Below are 20,963 nucleotides of genomic sequence, written 5' to 3'. Positions count from 1 at the left end.
TTAGGAAGTGATAGTCAGCAAATTAGAGCTTGAAACTGAGATTATGAAGGAGCATAGTTAGTTATTGGTAATTATAAGGTCTAGGTATTACTGTCCTATTTAGTGGCTGAGAAAGGGTGAGGGACAAGAAAATTAAAAGAAGGAGATCAAGGAGCTAAGAGAACACAGCATTGGATGGTTATGTATGTGGGCATTGAAATCACCAAGAGTTATGAGAAGAGTATCATTAGAAGGAATGATAGTGAGCCCGGAGCTAAAATTTTCAATGAATGAGGGCGAATTTAGTATAAATGAAAATGTTGAGAAGACGGGAAATATTCTATTAGCTGTAGGTAATGTTATTGATAAAACACCATAATACGAATATATGTAAGTTAATATCCTATTTTATACTAATAATTTCAATAAAACATCATAATATAAATATCTTTAGGTTAAAATTTTTTATTTATAAAGTAATGATGTTTCTGAATGAACAAAAGTAATTTAGATCAAATCAGATTATACCAATGTGCTCAATCTTTCATAAAGAAATGCTAACATTTTCTACAAAATTATAAAAGACATGCTTTTTAAATATTACATGAGATCAGTGAAAAAATTTTTCCAACGTGAATAAATTAATATGGTAACTAAGAACACATATTTATCATAAAAATGTATAAATGCATCATGCACAAATGCCTGGTACAAATGAAAACTGTAACAGCAGCAATTTCAATAAATAAAAATTTGATTAGTCAAAAACAATGAGTTTAATCAAAGTAAATCAATTATTTTGATTAAACTATTGTCATGAATGTTTTGCATGCAATTTTATTTTCATTTATTTAAAAAATCACAAAAACTATCAACTGCATGGCCTCTTAGAGGGCTTATTATAGCAGTTAATGCTAACATTGTTATAATTGAATCACAGCCCCTTAAATCCGATGATCATGTTAATATTGCTGCGAATGGACACACACTTCAAATAAAGGAGGCTCAAATATCAGACACTGGACGGTATACTTGTGTAGCGTCTAACATTGCAGGTGAAGATGAGTTGGATTTTGATGTGAATATTCAAGGTAATACTAATATGCTTATTGTATATAATGTAATTTATATGATCTTTCAAAGTAAAAGAAAAGAGATTTGACTTGTTTTAAACAGTGATTTTTTCTGTTGACAATAATATAAGTTCATGGTTGAAAATTTAGATTCGAGAATTAAAGAAGGAAATAAGCCCATCATTCAGGATTGCCTCTGTTATTTTTATGTGTTTCCTTCTGATATTTTAAAATGTATACTTCTACAAAGTTGAGGTCACACAATATAGATTTCTCTGTTGCATTAGCATTCCCTTAACTTTATATCATGAAGTTTTAAAAACAGCATTTACATGAAAGGCAGGAAAGTAGTACAGTACAGAATTCAGAATAATAAAAAACTACCTGTCCACTACTGGGCATATTATCTGGGTGATGAAATAATGTGTACACCAAACCCCTAAAACATGCAATTTACTCATGTAACAAACCAGCACATGTACCCCATGAACAAAAAATGAAAGTTGGAATAAATAAATAAATAAATGTAAAAATAAAAACAAGCAAACAACAAAACAAAACAGACTTGGAATTGAATGATGATTATGGCTTTTAAAAGCTTTGTGACTTAGTAAAGTTACCTAAATTTTAAGACTGTTTCCTCATTTGTAACATGACTGTCTTGTAGAATTGCAGTGAATACTAAATGAGATAAAGTATATAAAGCTCCTAGCAAAATGATTGAGAAATGATACCTGCCATTATTGTTGTTTATATTGTTACTGTTGATGTTGCTATTCGACATGATTTTTAATAATTATGTCTTTTTCACCAGTTGAATATCCAAAAAATATTTATTTAACCAGACTCCTATTGTTGAATGTCTGGGTTGTTTCTAAGTTTCACCACTCATAAATAATGCTACACTGAACATCTTTATACATAAAACTTTTGTACATCTTTGATTTTTCATAATTTTCTAAGGGTGGAAATTTTTAGGTTAAATGTACTTTTTTCTGTGATAAATTTTATGTTATGCACTCTTTTAATGCTTTTGATGTGCAGGCAAATTGCCTTTCATAAAGTTCATACTTGTCCCCAGAAAAGAAGTATGAAAATGTCCTATTATTTTTGTTAATGGAATTTTTAATCCTGATTGCATAATTTCTTTAGCCTTCTTAATAAGCCAAATCACTGTGAAATGCTCTCAATTGAACCAGTATTTTTTAATGGTTTCTCAAAATTAGTCTTTCCTGCTGTGTATCATTTAGCAATGCTCCTTCCTGAGAGTGAGCCCCTTTATTGTCTAAGTGCCAGAGCCCTTTAACAGGGAAAACAAAGCATGAGCACAGCATTCTGGGCCTCATATTTCTTGTTCTTCCACCTAAGAACTAGCTTCGACTTTCATCTACTACTTTGTTGACTAAGGGCTAGAGTTGGTGGTGGTGTCAGTACTTGAAATTATTTTCACATTGTCTAATCTATTGCTTTCACAAATCACTCTGGTGAAAACACAGCCAAGATCTTTGTTTAAGCATTTATATGTGACCAACATTTAATGCCTTTCCTCCATAGTTCCTCCAAGTTTTCAGAAACTCTGGGAAATAGGAAACATGCTAGATACCGGCAGGAATGGTGAAACCAAAGATGTGATCATCAACAATCCCATTTCTCTTTACTGTGAGACAAATGCTGCTCCCCCTCCTACACTGACATGGTACAAAGATGGCCACCCTCTGACCTCAAGTGATAAAGTATTGATTTTGCCAGGTAAAGATTGCTACCAACAGGGTGAAAAGCTGACTCTCTGCCAAATGTGTTTCCTCTCATGTATTAGACGAATTGAATTGGTTGGGTCTCTGGCCAAGTAATGTAACTGTCAGGCCGCTGAATGCCACTGGCATCCACGTTGCTTCAATCTAGAAGAGTCTTGGTTGAGAATTAGACAATAGGAGAGAATAGCTTAGTAAACTTTTCAGATCTACTACGCATCACTCTATCAACACAAAGTCCGTTGGCTTCCTTTTGCCTCCATTTCTCTATCAGTGCAAATAAGAAAATCAGTTTGGTTTATATATATTATTAACATAAATGCTAATATATATTTATAGATCATTACTACTCAGTTTATTAAATGCACTTATCATAAATAAATAGGAAAGATTATTAGTTTCAAATATTTAAATTGTTACCTGGTTTATTGAGAGCAAAGATGTTTAAACTGTTATGGAATAATATTTTCAAGGCTTCTATTTAATTTTAACAAGCATTCAAATATACAGGGCTTGTCAAAATTCATCAGATTGTACACTTAAGGTCAGTGCATTAAGTAATTGAGTGTAAATTTGACCCCAATTAAATAAAAGAATATCTTGAAAATAAAAATGAAAAGAGACTAAGTAGATACGGTAACTCTATCTAATATGTGATCCTAAATTAGATCTGGGCTTGGGGAAAATGGCTATAAAAAACATTATTGCAACAATAATGAAATTTGATTATGAACTGTGGATTCAATAGTAGTTTTGTTTTGATTTTAAATTTTATGTTTTTAATCATTGTAACACGGTTATATAAGGGATTATCCTTGTTGTTGTGAAATATGGATTTATGAGTATTTTAGGGGTGAAAGGGCACCATGTCTCCAACTTATTCTTGAATGGTTCAGAAAAAGATTATGTACATATGACAGAGAGAGATAAAGCAAATGGAGTGAAATATAAATAATTGGTGAACATGAGTAAAAGTCTTTATATAATTATTGCAACTTTTCTCTAAATTTGAAATAATATCTACATGATGTTTAAAAATACACAGCTATCCTCATAAGAACGTATGTAAAATAGTACACTTTATACTTTTACATCCTTGGATATTGCTTTCTCAAACAAGTACTTGCAGCAAATGGTGTAAACTTCTATTAAAAGTGTTCAAAACTATAAAAGCAAGGAGTCACTATATAGTAACATTGCCTAGGAAACATGATAAAGCACATAGAGTAGCATTCCCCCTTCTAGGAAAATCTACATGAGCTATTCTTTTCTCAGGAGTTCCGATTCACATGTTGGGTCACTTTTTAATAATGCAGTGTTTGTTGTAAAAGTGGTATCTGAGATTAAAACTGAACCATTGGATGAAACAGGAACCTTGAAAGAAAATGTAAGGCAGTCATTAGACCTGAAAATTTGTATCTCTGTTTACGGCTTGTGTTCACTCTAAGATTAGAGGAGTAAACATAGTGGGATATTATTTTCAGGAGGGCGAGTGTTGCAGATTCCTCGGGCTAAAGTAGAAGATGCTGGGAGATACACATGTGTGGCTGTGAATGAGGCTGGAGAAGATTCCCTTCAGTATGATGTCCGTGTACTCGGTGAGTTTTTCTTTTGTTTATTGTTCATTCTTTTACTGAAAAGTATTTTTGAGGAACTAATGTTTGCAGGATGTTACACTAAGCACTTTTGAGACTATAAAGATAACCAGAAACTGATAGTTCTCCCAAGGAGGTAATTATCTTCTACAAATTGACAGCACACTAGTCAGGACTCTTGAAGTATTAAGAAACAAACTGACTTAAATGAAAAAAAAAAAAAAAAGAATTCATTGACTTATGAATCAGAAAAGTCCCAAAATAGAGCTGGCTGCAGTCATGTCTGACTTCTGTGGTTCAAATGAGGTCAACCAGCCTTTACCTCTCTCTTGACTCGGCTCTTGTTTATTAATGTCACTCTCAGGGACGGGGATCCCCTTGGATAGCAAGGTGGCCTCTAGCAGCTCTAGGCTTGCATCCTCCTAGTTCCATATTCAAATGAAAGTTTTTTCTCTTAGTATTTACAATTGAAACCCTAGAATTGATTTCCATGGTTTTAATTGGCCAAGTGTGAATCACGTATCCATCCAGAGCCAATCACAGACAGCAAGAGGTTGCAATGTTCTAATTGATAAGGTCTAGTTCATGTGTCCATCCTTGAACCAGATCACCATCTGAATGCATGAACAGAGAGTTGAAGAAGTATTTTTCCTGTAAGGGAAAAGATAAGTGACATAACAATTAACATAGATTTTAAAGTTCATGAGAGAGTTACAAGGAAAAGAGAGGAGATGACAATTAAAAAATCAATGCTGACATTGTCAAGGACAGTGAAGGAATATCTTGGACCACCTGGCTTAACTTGACCTTGTCAGGTTCACAACTACGCCATATGTCCTGCTTGGGATCAGGTTCGAGCCCCGGCTCTAGTTGTGTTTAGCAGCTCTCTCATCAGCAGCTCTCTCACACTAGCTCTCTTACACTGTCCGCCTTTATCTTGGCTTTTTGCTCTGCCTCTGTGGCTCCTCTCAGCAGCCGGCTCCCATGTATGGCTGTATGGCTGGCCTGCAAGGCCAGCTCTCTCTTGCAGTGTTAGCAGCTTAACTCTTTCTCTCTGGGGACGAGCTGGTTCCTGCCTGCCTTAAAGGAGCCTGGCTCTCCCTTACAGTGGTCAGTAGTATTACTCTCTCTCTCTGGGCACACGCAAGCCATGTCAAGCCATGCTATGCCATGCCAAACTGAGCCCCGTACACAGTATCGCAGAGCAGTTATACCTTCTAAAGACAACAGTGGCTCAGAGCCATGTATGAACTTACGCAAACAGGTTGTATAACAAGTAGAGGTATGTGCCTGCGCATCAGTCCCACTGAGTCACGCAGGCCTGGATGTCTGCCTCTGCCTATTCATTGACCAAACACATCCATGTACCTTACAGACCTAAATTTGGAAAGAGTTTAATTTAGGGTGAGTAGGAGTTGATAATATAGGTAGGGAAAGACTGCGATTCAGTGAAATTGAAATGAAACTATGGAATTTGATGCTCAAGGATAGACGTTCATGCCTCAGGCTGTTATTTTCAATTAGGAAGTTAGCAAGCAAGTTGGAGATGAGTTTAGAAGGTGGAACAAAGCAAGAAAAATTAACTGGCCCCCAAATTCTGAATTAGGGCTGTTTCATGTCTGCTGCTCACCTCCTAGGTGCAGGGAGGGCCACTGAGAACAATTCTGAGTGGTGTAACCCAACTGGTAGGGTGTGGCAGCTGGAACAGGTGGAAGCAAAGAGCTGAGGTGGGGGCTTCTGCATGTCAGTGCCTGAGTCTCCTAGCCCTCCTAATGCTTCAGCTCTTGATTGGTTTTCTTGATGTTAGGTAGTGATAGTCTCATTTAATCTAAAACTCAAGTTTATTATTTATTAATCTGCAGTTCAAATTATACATTTTATATTATCTGAAGTATAGTAAAATCAATCATGTAGCTTTGAATGTGAAAGTATGCATTCAAAATAACATTGAAATTCTATTGTGTGCTCTGTGGCATTGAGTATTTTCTTTACAGACTTTCAGTTTAGTTGTTGGAAACCCAGATACCAAAAGATAGCATCTACATCAACTTGCAGTCTTTACTGATTGCTAAAAATAAGGTATATTTTTAAAGTGGGGGAAAAATAACCAAGCTTTCAAAACAAAAATGATTATTTATTTTAAAAACCAATTTCTGCATTTACCAAAGCAGTCAACATGTGTTCCTAGTTCATTTAACATTTTCATATTTAAAATTCTATATGTAACATGATTTTTCATAACTAATGTGTAGCTGGATTCTATAGTATTATTTTAAACAAGAATGAACACATGTAGAAAAATCTAGAGTGGGACTTCTCAAACTTTAGCATACATAAAGATCACCTGAAGAGCTTGTTAAGACAGATTTATCGGCCCTTCCTCAGAGATGCCTATTGAAGTTACTTGGGGCCCAAGAATGTGCATTTTTAACCAAGCTCCCAGGTGATGCTGATGCTGATACCACCGGTGCTGAGGCTGGGAAACGCAGTTTGAATTGCCCAGGCAATTCCATTCCAAATAAGGCCAAATCTGAACATTTCAAATACACTTTAAAAGGTGTAATTTATCTGTCCCCTCTGGATGACCATATAGACTTAGATATCTATTTATACAGATGCTTCTTATATGTCTGCTTGAAAACTCAGAAGGTGTAGTGGGACGGGCTGAGAGAGAAGTAAAATATGTATTGGAGAAGAATTGAGTTTGGGCTAAATGGGAATGATACTATCTGAGGGATTAGTCTAGCATAAGTGAAGAGAGGGAAGAGAATAAAGCCAAGTTCAAATACTGTTTTCACCACCCCAATTTGTTAGTATAAAATGTTACCTGGGGATCATAGTTTCTCCTTCAAGTTTTGCTTCTCTATTATTATCCCAAACTTTTTAAAGCTGTCAGAAAATTAGCATAATTTAGAAAAGACTGTTGCCCATTTTTATCCCTTTGTTGCAATCCTTTGTTAGTGCCGCCAATTATCAAGGGAGCAAATAGTGATCTCCCTGAAGAGGTCACCGTGCTGGTGAACAAGAGTGCACTGATGGAGTGTTTATCCAGTGGCAGCCCAGCACCAAGGAATTCCTGGCAGAAAGATGGACAGCCCTTGCTAGAAGATGACCATCATAAATTTCTATCTAATGGACGAATTCTGCAGGTAAAAGTAAAGATCTAATTTTAAAAGAGCTATTTGACTTTGCATTTTGTAATAATTGTTTTTGACTTTAGAGAGAGGGAGAGAGGGAGGAAGGAAGGAAGGGAGGAAATGAAAAGAAAGAGAAAGAGAGGAAGGAAGGAAGAAAGGAAGGAAGGAAGGGAGGGAGGGAGGGAGAGAGAGAGAAAGAGAGAAAGAAAAAGAAGAAAGAAAGAGAGGGAGGGAAAGAGAGAGGGAAAGAAGGAAAAAACGAAAATATGTGAGGTGATAGATAAGTGAATTCGGTTGATTGCAATGATCATTTCACAATGTCTACATGTATCAAAACATCAAGTTTTGTATCTTAAATATATATAATCCCTATTTATGAACTATACCTCAATAAAGCTCCCCAAAACAAACAAAAATTTTTATTAGCTTGTAAATATTATATTTGTAAAAATAACCAACCATCAAAAGTATATAAAATAAAATTCTTCTTCCTCATTCTATTCCCACTACCAGAGGTTACCACTGTTAATAGTTTTGTGTGGATTTTTCCAGAAATGTTCTACACACACATACACACACACCTCAATTGACTACAATATGGCCTTTGTGATAAAAATTGTATTATAAACAAATCGTTATTGCAATCCTTTCCATTATATATTTCTGTTGGTAAAATTCTAAATGGTAGGAAGTTCCCTATATATATTTAAATTTGTATGTAGGCAAAAGGTTGATAATAATAAAAATTATGAAAATCACATACATATCCTGGATTGTTGTTTACCAATGGTGTGTCCATATTCTTCTTTTCACATGTCCTGAAAGAAAGGCACTTGTAGAAATAATACCAATTCTTTTGTTAGGGTACAATTTGATAAATTACTTCTTGAGCAAAATAAATAATATTCGATTGGCTCAAGAATCCAAGCATAACCTTCAGTGTATCCAACATAGGACATATCTCATGGAATTCCTTATTCAAAAGAGAATGAGGTTTATTACCTATAAATAACCTTAATATTCAAAGTATCTTCTAAATTAAATATTGTGACTATTTCTATGTGATAATCATATAACCACTACCAAAATACTTCAATGGTTCTGTGTCCAAGTCCAAAAGATATATAGTTGGATAGAAATTTCTATGCAATAAAATGAAGAAAACATAATTGTTATATTAGCTGCATAAAACAAACCACTCCAAAACTTAATGACTTGAAACAATAAGCATTTTTTTAACTCACAAGCCTGCTGGTTTGCTAGATGATTCTTCCGGATGTGGCCTTGGCTGGGATCGCACACATATCTGGGGCCTAAGTTGCAATAAAAACTGTGATGATTCTTCCCCAAGTGATCTCTACCCTCCAGCAGGCTAACCCTGGCTGCCTCACATGGTGCTGGCAGGGTTCCAAAAGAGTGAGCACAAGTGAACAGGCTTCAGTTTTGAAATGACAGTCACTTCCATCACGCCCTGTTGACCAAAGCCAGTCACAAGACCAACACAAATTCTACTTCCTGATGGGAGGGGTGTCAAAGTCACAATGCCAGAGGCAGAGAGAGGGAAATGGGAGAATAATTTGGGACATTTTTTTTCTAGTCAACATACCACAAATATGTATAGAATTACCTTTCCTGATTAAAAATCTTAGTAAATATTTATTTGATTTACCTAATAAAAGCTAGCATCAGCACTAGTATGTACAACATTTTTTTCTGTTATTGAAATAATATATATTATTTATTTATTCTAAAAAATAGACAAATATGACAAGTTGCTTTATTCAAAATTTTATTTGGAATTTCTTCATTTTTCCCTTAGATTCTGAATACTCAAATAATAGATATCGGCAGGTATGTGTGTGTTGCTGAGAACACAGCTGGGAGTGCCAAAAAATATTTTAACCTCAATGTTCATGGTAAGAGCTCAGTTCCAAAACCATCTGTTAGGGTATGCTTGGAAAAGCAGAAAATTTCTGTTTTAGATTATGTAGGCTTATTTTGTATTTTTAACTTAAACAATGTGAGGAGCCTATACTCATTCAATCCCCTCTCTTCTTTCTTTCCACGATGGCTAGTAGGATTTATAAAGTATAAAACTTCCAGGAACACAGTTTTTATATTACTTCAGTCTCTCAAGAGAAAATAACTACGCCTGCATATTTGAAAGGAAAATCAGAATTTAAAATATTAACGATTACAAGTTTATAAAGTTAGAAGCAAATACAGGTCTTCTACTCATAAAAATCTATCCACTAGTCGTGACTGGAATTGGTTTCTGTCCTTAAGTGCAGAATTCATGTTGAGCTATGTCCTCTAGTAACTAATATACTCCCTGGAGAAGAAAAAGTCACTTTGTGGAGTTAAATAATTCCTTTAAAACCACCAGCATACCTAATTCATTCATCAAACTCTTTTAAATACATGCTAGACACTCCATAAATACCATTTTTTGCTAAAAAAAAAAAAAAGTAGTTGAATACTGCAAAAGAGTAGTTTTATTTTGTGAGATGCTGGTGCTTCCAGAATATTAAATTGGAAGTGGTGAATAATCATTATAAAAGATCTCCTTTACATAGGTAATACACACATAAAATTCTAGCTCATTTTGGAAGTAACTGAAATTTGAAATGTCATGAAAAATTTCTGCCTTCGAAAGGACTTTTATGTAGCATGATAAATATTCTTCTTTGGTGTGATATGTAGTGAGTATTGGTATCTAGCAGTATTTGGTGTTTGTGTAATAGATATTTAAAACACTTTTATCTTTTTAATTCCAGTACTTAGCACAGTGAGTAACACACTGTAGATGCTTAATAAGTGTCTTTGAAGTTTTTTGAATGGATAAATCTAACCAGAGCAGGAACACATGTGTTATGAATTCTCAGGAAGAATGAATTAATTAAACAAACATAATCATTGTGAAAGCACACATTCTAATCTGTAAAGTGCAGTAAATATTGGAAAATAAAATACTGATTAGTTTTCCTGATTGCTCAAGGCAAAATTCATTTTTCCTTCTCTATGACAAAAAAGCATCTTGTAAATACCCCAATTGTGGCAGTTCCATATGTTGCCTTGTGTTATCTTCGTGTATCTGTATCTTTGCCTCTATCCCATAACTTTATTGTAAGTGCTCTAGGCAGATGTTCATATCTTACTTATCTTGGTCTCCCTAAGTCTAGAATGGTGTCTATAGTTGTGGTAGTTGCTAAATAAATGTTTTCTGCATGTTTATTCTATTTTCTTCATAATCGTTGCCTCTTTGCAATGTACAGTAGAAACACCTGAAGTGGGACAGTGACTTGTGAGGAAGTAATCACTAGTGTTTTACCAATAAGGATTGGAGTTCAGAAATGTGTTTCTCCTTTCACCAGTTAATGATGTCTTGAGTTCCTGACTGCAATCAGGAACTCATTACTTAAATATTGGAAAATTCATTTGAGGGGAAATAATGTAAATTATTTTCATGTAAAACAATACCATTTGTTATCTCCCTCTACAACTATGCTTGCTTCTTTTGTACTCCTTCAGTCTGTTGGCATCTTAGGTTTTAGCTCTTTTCACTTTCCTTCATGGGCAGCTTAATTTTTGTGGAACAGCATTTCAGTCACTTCTCTTAGCCCATATCTTCTCATCACTCTTGCTCAGTAAAAGCTCAAATCTGCATATAACAACAAGGACAACAAACTGACTGCTTGAAACCTACCAGGTGCTGTGCCAAATGTTTTATATAGGTTATTTCACTTCATTATCTCAATAACCATATGTGCTTGCTACCATTTTACGCCTCCCCTGGACGTCAAAAAGGCGAGGCTTGGCGAGATTAAGTAACATGCTCAAAGTTACACAGCTTGCAAATGCTGCACCAGGATTTTAATGCAGGCAGTTTATCCCATAAGTTTTATACCTGCTTCTCTCTAATGCCCCTCGCTAAATTCCACGTCTGTACGCTACCTGCACTTAGGTAGCTCACCATGGCTGAAGTAAATCTTGAAGGCAGGAATATTGATGTCGTTATAAATTCATAGTACCAGCTTGAACTGAGCCCTCCATGCTGATTGCGACTTGTCGTTTTGTCTCTACACTATAGTGATTCTCTTAAACCTTCATGCCCTCCTCAAAAATATCAGGTGGCCACTGTCTTGGTCTGCTCAGGCTGCTTTAACAAGACCAGAGACAGTGTGGCTTAAAGAACAGAAATTTATTTTCTCAAAGTTCTGGTGGCCAGAAAGTCCAAGATCAAGGTACTGGCAGGGTTTGGTGTCTGGAGAAGGCTGTCCACCTGGCTTGCAGGCACCTGCTTTGTCTTCACATGGCCTGACATAGCCTTTCTTCTGAGCATGCTTGGTGAGAGAGAGCCAGTTCTCTGGTGGCTCTTGTTAAGGACACTAATCCTAAGGAATCATTTGACCTTAATTGCTTCCTTAAAGGCCTCATCTTCAAATACAGCCACACTGGAACTTAGGGCTCCAACATATGAATTTGCGGGGACAGAAACGTTCAGTTCATAACAGCCCCCTCTCACTTTCTCTCAGTAAATATTAACACTTTCACCTTCTCTTTTTCAGGGAAAAGAGAAATCATAGTCTAGAAATCCACCTCAAATTCCTACCATCAAATTGAGAGTACTGACCACATCTGTTCCTGCCGTTTCTTTCTTCCTTCTTGTTAAAATATGAGAAATGCATTGCTCTACCTTCCAAAGGCCGAAGTCTAACCTGCCTCTAGATCCCTGCCCCATTATCTCCTAAAAAATCTCCTGTCTCTTTAATATTGAAATTCTCACTATTATCTCCTTCTCTACAGCACTTAAGTAAAAATAAAATATTAACAAGATTATTCAAATATACTTAATAAAAAGCACATTAGGTCTCCTTTGTACATTGACAAAATCATCTTAGGAATTGTCGACTATGTTTTACAAATAAAATGCAGAATAATTCTGTCTCTGAAAATTCTAGTGCTCTCTTTCAATTGGGAAAAATAAACTCCAACGTGAGTTTGATGAAGGCATTAGGGAATTGTAAGACAGCCAGCTAATGAACAGAATCGTTAACTCAGTCCTTTAGCAGAATACAGTGGTTGGATTTATATTTAGTAAATGGGAATATATGTTGATAACACCTGCTTTCACTTTTAATATATTTACTATTATAGTTCCTCCAAGTGTCGTTGGTCCTAAATCTGAAAATGTTACCGTCGTGGTGAACAATTTCATCTCTTTGGCCTGTGAGGTCTCTGGTTTTCCACCTCCTGACCTCAGCTGGCTCAAGAATGAACAGCCCATCAAACTGAACACAAATACTCTCATTGTGCCTGGTAAGGAACTTCTTACTATAAAGCAGGTAAAATTTTCTCATCTTTATTTTAATACAAATGGCATTTCAAATTAGTCTCTTTCCAAACTTTTGTCGTGCTTCATTTATTTATTCACAGTAAATGCCTCTCTTTGCCCATTTGGGGTCATTAAGGTAAGATTTTGTAGACTTCTCTGATTTTAGTGGGAATGTACAAATAACAAGGTCTCCTTCAAGAAATGATAAAATTTAGAAAGAGAACAGCTTAGAACGGCCTAGTAGTACCAAGTGGTAGATGGCAAATAGTACTTTCATTGGATACATCTGCTGGTTGTTTTTAATTCTAAAGTTTCTTTAGGATAGATGATAGACATAGATAGATAGATAGATAGATAGATAGATAGATAGATAGATAGATAGATAGATAGATTAGACACCTTGGCATTGTGGGAAATTTAAACCCAGAAAACACTTAACATACTTTGACCATAGTACAATTACTATTTGCTCACCAGAGCCTGTATCAAACAGTTTTACTCTCCATGTTTGGATGCTGGAGAGAAAAATTCTATGAATCTCTTCCTTTATAAGGAACTAGGTGAATAATAAAGGAAAGATCAAAGAAAACTGATCCAATTATTTTATTTTAAATAGGAAGGCTTCTCTATAAATTTTACTCTAAGGGGAAGGATATATGTTGCTATTTATCTGATTGGTAAAATAGTTGTTAGAACAACCTGTATACCACTCTACAATTTGCATTCTCTTTACCTACAGGTGGTCGAACTCTACAGATTATTCGGGCCAAGGTATCAGATGGTGGTGAATACACTTGTATAGCTATCAATCAAGCTGGCGAAAGCAAGAAAAAGTTTTCCCTGACTGTTTATGGTTTGTTTTTACTCTCTTCATAAAATTCTTTTATTTTAAAACTGGTATTCAATATTTTCTATCTGAGCACCTTAATGAAAAAAAAAAATCCTTCTGTTATTTTCTTCCCTCAGTGCCCCCGAGCATTAAAGACCATGACAGTGAATCTCTTTCTGTAGTTAATGTAAGAGAGGGAACTTCTGTGTCTTTGGAGTGTGAGTCGAACGCTGTCCCACCTCCAGTCATCACTTGGTATAAGAATGGGCGGATGATAACAGAGTCTACTCATGTGGAGATTTTAGCTGATGGACAAATGCTACACATTAAGAAAGCTGAGGTGCCTCTTTTATTCTTGTTTGAGCGTCATGACACCTTGGTGGGGCGGTGGAAAAGATGCTTGGAAGTTGCATATTCCCTTTTACTACAGTGAAAAATGATTTTCATTAAAAAAAATACATAGCCAATGCCATTGACTATTTTTATAAAAAATAGCAAGATTGCAGAAGGCAATTAGAACTGGGGCATTGAGCATACAGATGACTGATGATTTAATCTAAACTCGAACAGTATGATTGGTCATCTATAACTTAATGGAGCACATACAATAGTATCTTTTTCTTTTAGGTATCTGACACAGGCCAGTATGTATGTAGAGCTATAAATGTAGCAGGACGGGATGATAAAAATTTCCACCTCAATGTATATGGTGAGCATTTGCCTCTAATACAACTCTTTTTCCCCCAGATATGCAAATGAAAAAAAGTGTTCCAAATTAGCTTAATGAGGACAAATGATTTTCTTCTGTTTGTTTTTTGTTTTTTTGTTTTTTACAGTGCCACCCAGTATTGAAGGACCTGAAAGAGAAGTGATTGTGGAGACGATCAGCAATCCTGTGACATTAACATGTGATGCCACTGGGATCCCACCTCCCACGATAGCATGGTTAAAGAACCACAAGCGCATAGGTAAGGCAACCGTGCATTTGTGTGTGTGTGTGTGTGTGTGTGTGTGTGTGTGTGTATTTCTTTTGCTCTTAATTCACTAGACTTTTAAACTAGCACATTTTAAGTACCATGCTCATAGGGGTGTTTAGTTCAAGAAGGCTAATGCACCGAAATACAAATTTACAAAATAGACTCATTGTAAAATGATTAGTCGTTTTATAAAGAATTTTTTCTTTTTTTAAAAAAGAAAATGGAGAACTTTTAAGAAATACATTTATCACATAAAGCAAGACATTTTATCATGAATTTTAGAGATGTTAAAGTTTGAAGGTTTTTTTATGTTTTATTGTGCTTTGTTTCTACCTCTAGAAAATTCTGACTCACTAGAAGTTCATATTTTGTCTGGAGGTAGCAAATTCCAGATTGCCCGGTCTCAGCGTTCAGATAGTGGAAACTATACATGTATTGCTTCAAATATGGAGGGAAAAGCCCAGAAATATTACTTTCTTTCAATTCAAGGTATGTATTGTCCACTATGATCTATCTTCAATTTCTTTGTTATTCCATTTATAGTACAAAATAATCTACATTTAAAGGAATCAGTAGTAATTGATTCAACATATCTTTAGATCATCAAAAAGTATCATCAGTTTTCTGTCTTGTATTTACCAATAGATTCTGTTTTCATGGAAATGAACATAAATGTGGAAAAAAGAATAGTAGAAATTTGGTAATCTCTACTTTTTCCAATTTTCCATTTCCACTTCCATTATTATCTTTCTATAGTATATATTCTATGGAGTTATACTTATTTTAAACTGGTATAATTTATTTTGATGGTAAGCCTATAGATCTGTTCTTATTTGTATAGATAAGATTTAATTCACAAAGAAGTTGTACTATGATCTGACCACAGGTAGATTAGGTAAATTTTAATGAATGATGAATCTTATACTATTTTAAGATGATAATAAAGAGCAATTCATCAAATATTTAATTAATGCCTACTATGTTCCAACATAGTATTAAGCATTGCAGGGACAACTTGTTTTCTTTTGATTTTCAGTAAACCTCTGATTATTACATTTGGCTCAGTATTGAAACTGAAATGAAAGTCTAACTTGAAACTAAGTTGAAATACTTTTTCTTCCAATCTTATAGTTATTAGGGAAAGAATTTCTCATAAATTATGAATTCTATTATGAATATTATGTATCTGTTTTGTGCTCTGCTAAAGCTAACTCCAAAAAAATATAATTAGAAGAATTAAGTTCACAGGTATCACTGGTCTCTCTGTAATGATTAGTGATGCTTTGAGATTTCAGAAGCTAAAGGAAAAACAGCTAGTCAGAGATTCAATGTCAGAAGTTGCACATTGAATTGTGTCTAGTGCATTAATAATAACAGATGCTAATCATGAGATATGTTGTAGGGCTAAACATTTTACCAGATTTTTATGTACTTTATTATGTCTTAGAACTAGAAATAGTATATGCATATAGGACCTAGTCCAGTGCTTGTCATATATTAGATACTCATTGTAGGATGTCTCTTATTACTAATGTTCTTATTGACTCAACTTCTTTAGTACTCTAAATTCTGCAAATGTGGTAAAATTATTATTTTCTGAATGACTAAAATTAGATTTATAGAGATTATTCAGTGATGTGCTGGTAAATGTTTAAGAATTTTCTCTCCAGACAAAAAGACCATGATTTGTAGCCAGTTGTTTGCCAGTCTCCATGGTGTAAATATTCCCACCATGATCTAATATATACAAGATTTCAACCTACCAAAGGGATGTTACTAAACATGGAGTGGGGCAAACATGTACAAAATTGGCTTTTGTGACCTGGTGTGAACTACCTTCTGCACATCACTATGATCATATAGAATAGGAATTCAAACATGTTTATATCTGATACCACTGGCAGTATTTTTATTACACAATATTGCTCAGTGAAATCAAAGTGGAAACCAAAGATGGCTAGAAAAAGAGAATAGAAGCTATTGGCTCTTCAGAACTACAGTAAACCTATCCATTGTTCAAAATAAATAATAATTAAATTGAATAATGGAGAAAGAAATAACCAACTTAGATAATTTCCTCAAACCTTTATGCCAAGATTTTATAAGACAGAGTCTATAAGTCTAGTGAATTAAGAGTAAAAGAAAAACACGAAAAAAATGCACGGCTGCCTTACCTATGTGCGTGTGGTTCTTTAACTGTACTATCCGTTGAGGATTTAATCTAAGAGTGATTTAATTTGGCCAGGAAGTGTGATCATGAGGTAGCTCTATCACTAGCCCCATGACTAAATAATAATTATATCAACTTACAAATACACCAGAAATATTGAAGTGTTCCTTTATCTTTGTCATTTAAAAGTAATTCATGAAGATAACAATAGTTTGACCTTGAACCATAATCTACAAAGAATATGAACTAGAAATGTCATATTGTTCTATGACTCCGTTACATTTATTAGAATTTATATCCTGTGTCTTGTTAATGAAATTCCTAATTATTTCTCCAAAGTTCCTCCAAGTGTTGCTGGTGCTGAAATTCCAAGTGATGTCAGTGCCCTTCTAGGAGAAAATGTTGAGCTGGTCTGCAATGCAAATGGCATTCCTACTCCACTTATTCAATGGCTTAAAGATGGAAAGCCCATAGCTAGTGGTGAAACAGAAAGAATCCGGTATGTTTAAAAATAATCTTTCCATTATAAATTGTAAGGCCTTCTACAATGCTTTATGCTTCAAATTTCACATGAATAATAATACCAAATTCCATCCCATTGGAACTTAGCTATCATTATATTCACAAAGAAACAAAAAACTTTTTTTTTGAGAACTGGACATAGACATTCTCGTTAGAGAATCACTCAGAATTGTGTATGTTTCTTATCCTTTAACTCTGTAATGTTAATTAACTCATTAACGAACTTTAACTCATTAACTGTAGTGTTAACTGTTGGTGATTTTATTCTTGTAATTTCAGAATGGTTATACTAAAGCCCATGCCATAAAAATAATTAGTTCTTTCCTGCAAATGCCAAACCAACTTTATCTCACAAATGATTCATCAATAATTCTAGATATGATTTTGTATGCTGAAATCACCAAACTGTGTATGTGCTATACGAATTGGCTCCTTTTGAGAAAAGATACAATAATGTCATAACTGTTATAGTGGTTTGTTCAGATGCCATTTTCAGCTGACACTTGTTACCCATGCAACAAACCACATAGAGATGGGCATGCTATCCTGACTGGCTCATTTTGAGAAAAGATATAATAATGTCATAACTCTCATAATGGTTTGTCCAAATCCTATTTTCAGCTGGCACTTGTTACCCATGCCGCAAACCACATAGAGATGGAATAATAATGTGGTAAAGACCTGGTACTACTTTCAACAACAAATTCCTTTGGAAGGACAATCCGGAATTTGATATTGTACTAGATTACTTCATCATAAAATCCCATTACCTAACACATACCAGATTAATTGTATGCATAAGTAGGCATTAACTGCATGTATTGTAAACTTTAATATTTTGGATTAATATGTAAATTTAAGGGTTTGGAGTATATTTTCTGGTCAATAAATTGAATATATATAATTTAAAGAGATAAATGTTTTCTTTGTAGTCATTGTGTATTAAAATTTCTAGTCTTTTAGAGGATACATTTTAAGTTTTATTTCTCTGGTGTGAACATTTTTGAGTAAATAACAGGTATTTAAATATTTTTGTTAAATCAGCTGGTATTTGCCATATTCCAGACCAAGTACTACATATTTGATGGTACCTAAAGATTTTATATGGGCTATAAAGATAAGATCTTTGATAGATGATATCTTTTATATAAGATAGTATTTGCAGCTAGGAATTTGGAGTCTATCATTCCTTCTCCTACATTAACATTCTAAATTTACTTATTCTTATATCTTTATTATTCATTCCATAATATGTATAGATTTGTAGGTAGTACAGTTTGTCAGTCAACTACAATAGTTTTTCCAAAGTCAATGTACTACTTTTGTTTGACCATGGCAACTTGCTTTTTGCTTATTAATTTAATTAAACTCATGGAATTAAAAAAATTTTATTTTGAAAAAGAAAAAATACAATTGTATCCCAGATAATAATATAGCTCTCAATAAACATTTAATAACAAGATATAATAGAAATGGAGCTTTTACTTTTGACACAGGGTAATTCTAATGAAACCACTATTGTACAAGTAACTGTAGATGGCAATTTAATCTCTACAAAAAACACAGGAAATTTTGATTTGTAATTAATGGTGTGTGAAGACAACCAATAATGAAATAATCTTAGTTTAGAGATCTTTAATGATCTCATTGTATATTTATCTTTTACTATTATGTAATTCAAAAGAAAAGCTTTATTTAGCAATTTGTAGAAAAAATGTTTGCAAAATATAGCCACATATGATACCAAATTGTTGTCACAAGTTAAATGATCCTATTGTATTTTGCATTAAGGTATTAAGTTGTTTATAACTATATTAAGTTGTTTATAACTAGATTTTTATGTGTAATTTTTCAGTTTCTCATTGTAACAGTCTTCAATTTTTATGCCAGAATTTTGTATAACATGCATTTAATTCAAACCTTATATTGCTAAGAATATAGTATTCTATCATCCCAGAGAAAATCATGTCTTTGCCTATGATTTGAATAGAGAAGTATGCCTGATTTTGTTCATTTCCTTTTTTCCTTATAAGGAGGTGGTGGATATGAGACTCACTACTGTAGAATTTCAGTTGGTTGCTTGAATTTTCCATCACTTTCAGTAACTGATTTTAATAGGCTTTCATGTACTTAGTGAAATAGATTCAAACTCATCTCAGCCCCTCTGTTATGATCTTTTCCGTAGAGTGAGTGCAAATGGCAGTACATTAAATATTTATGGAGCTCTTACATCTGACACAGGGAAATACACATGTGTTGCTACTAATCCCGCTGGAGAAGAAGACCGCATTTTTAACTTGAATGTCTATGGTAAATATGAAATATCTCCCTCTTTTGATGATGCTGCCTTAAGAAGCTACCAGTAGAAGTGAAGGCCCAGCAGCAGGTGTCTGGAGCATTTAGTTTTAAGTTTGATGCCACCACTATTTCCTTTTGGGTTACAATTTTGAAATGAGAGCAATTGTAGTAGAAATTATTTGAACTAGTAATACATAATACATCTCTCTTCCCTCTCTCTCACTTTCTGCACAACATAGTTACACCTACAATTAGGGGTAATAAAGACGAAGCAGAGAAACTAATGACTTTAGTGGATACTTCAATAAATATTGAATGCAGAGCCACAGGGACGCCTCCACCACAGATAAACTGGCTGAAGAATGGACTTCCTCTGCCTCTGTCCTCCCATATCCGGTTACTGGCAGCAGGACAAGTTGTCAGGTCAGCTTTTATTGTGTCTGATTTCCTAAACAGGTGAAGTAACTGTGATTGTAGACGTTTCCTTCATTTAAACAGTGTTGAAGAAATGTTTTTTTCTAAGCCTTTACAGTTTTTTTTCCCTTTAAGTATATTTTTAGTAGAGGAAGGACAACAAATATACAATTGAAATGATTTTTTATCCTTATTTATGTGCTTTCATTTTTTAGTAAATGTGTAAAATGGTCTTTTATAGACAGGTTTGTTATCACATACGTATTTCCAGGAATTACTGTTTTAGCTAAAACTTTATGTGGCAAGGTAGTAGGAAGATGCCTACTATGATAATGTGATTTTCATGTTAGCAGCATTCTCTATTAATATATATTTGAAAAATATTCACCTCTTAAATTGTGCTATATTTTCAGTGGTTTATTGTCACTGCTTAATCAGCTTTGTAGAATAAATTGCGTTTGAGGCCCCTATATTTTGTGATGGATGGCTATAAGCTTCATAATTAAAATTTCCCAACATAAATCACCACCTATAGCCTATTTATAAATCATAATTATTTTATGTGTACTTGTTGCATGGGATCAAGTGATGAAATGTGGATCAAATTGTTTCTCAGGATTGTGAGAGCTCAGGTGTCTGATGTCGCTGTGTATACTTGTGTGGCCTCCAACAGAGCTGGGGTGGATAATAAGCATTACAATCTTCAAGTGTTTGGTATGTGTCACAGAAATGACCCTATTACTTTACTATGTCAAGTATTAAGCAACAGACTTATCTTTAGAACCCGACTTCCTCAGAGATTTGGAAATCTGACTTTATCAAAAAGGATTAGTGAGATAGGATCTTACTGACTAGAGAATGTATTTTCTTCCAAGGGGTCCAT

At 34.3% G+C, this 20,963-nt stretch overlaps 1 protein-coding gene across 5 annotated transcripts in view; it reads left to right on the top strand.

The window, feature by feature from the left end:
• HMCN1 (hemicentin 1) overlaps window positions 1-20,963 on the top strand; it is a 448,248-nt gene that overhangs the window by 331,380 nt on the left and 95,905 nt on the right. For all 5 annotated transcript variants that reach the window (XM_054449377.2, XM_063647968.1, XM_063647964.1 and 2 more), the window contains 15 exons: window positions 920-1,070; window positions 2,607-2,801; window positions 4,288-4,401; window positions 7,360-7,547; window positions 9,355-9,451; window positions 12,693-12,854; window positions 13,610-13,723; window positions 13,837-14,039; window positions 14,327-14,408; window positions 14,536-14,667; window positions 15,016-15,165; window positions 17,186-17,345; window positions 19,554-19,678; window positions 19,906-20,089; window positions 20,697-20,794. In XM_054449377.2, coding sequence (XP_054305352.1) covers window positions 920-1,070; window positions 2,607-2,801; window positions 4,288-4,401; window positions 7,360-7,547; window positions 9,355-9,451; window positions 12,693-12,854; window positions 13,610-13,723; window positions 13,837-14,039; window positions 14,327-14,408; window positions 14,536-14,667; window positions 15,016-15,165; window positions 17,186-17,345; window positions 19,554-19,678; window positions 19,906-20,089; window positions 20,697-20,794 — 2,155 coding nt within the window. The remainder of the gene's footprint in view (window positions 1-919; window positions 1,071-2,606; window positions 2,802-4,287; window positions 4,402-7,359; window positions 7,548-9,354; window positions 9,452-12,692; window positions 12,855-13,609; window positions 13,724-13,836; window positions 14,040-14,326; window positions 14,409-14,535; window positions 14,668-15,015; window positions 15,166-17,185; window positions 17,346-19,553; window positions 19,679-19,905; window positions 20,090-20,696; window positions 20,795-20,963) is intronic.

The sequence above is a fragment of the Pongo pygmaeus genome, chromosome 1, assembly GCF_028885625.2.
Source record: "Pongo pygmaeus isolate AG05252 chromosome 1, NHGRI_mPonPyg2-v2.0_pri, whole genome shotgun sequence".
Classification (NCBI taxonomy): Eukaryota; Metazoa; Chordata; class Mammalia; order Primates; family Hominidae; genus Pongo; species Pongo pygmaeus.
Note: the sequence above shows the minus strand (reverse complement) of the source record. Positions and strands in the feature narration are given on the sequence as shown.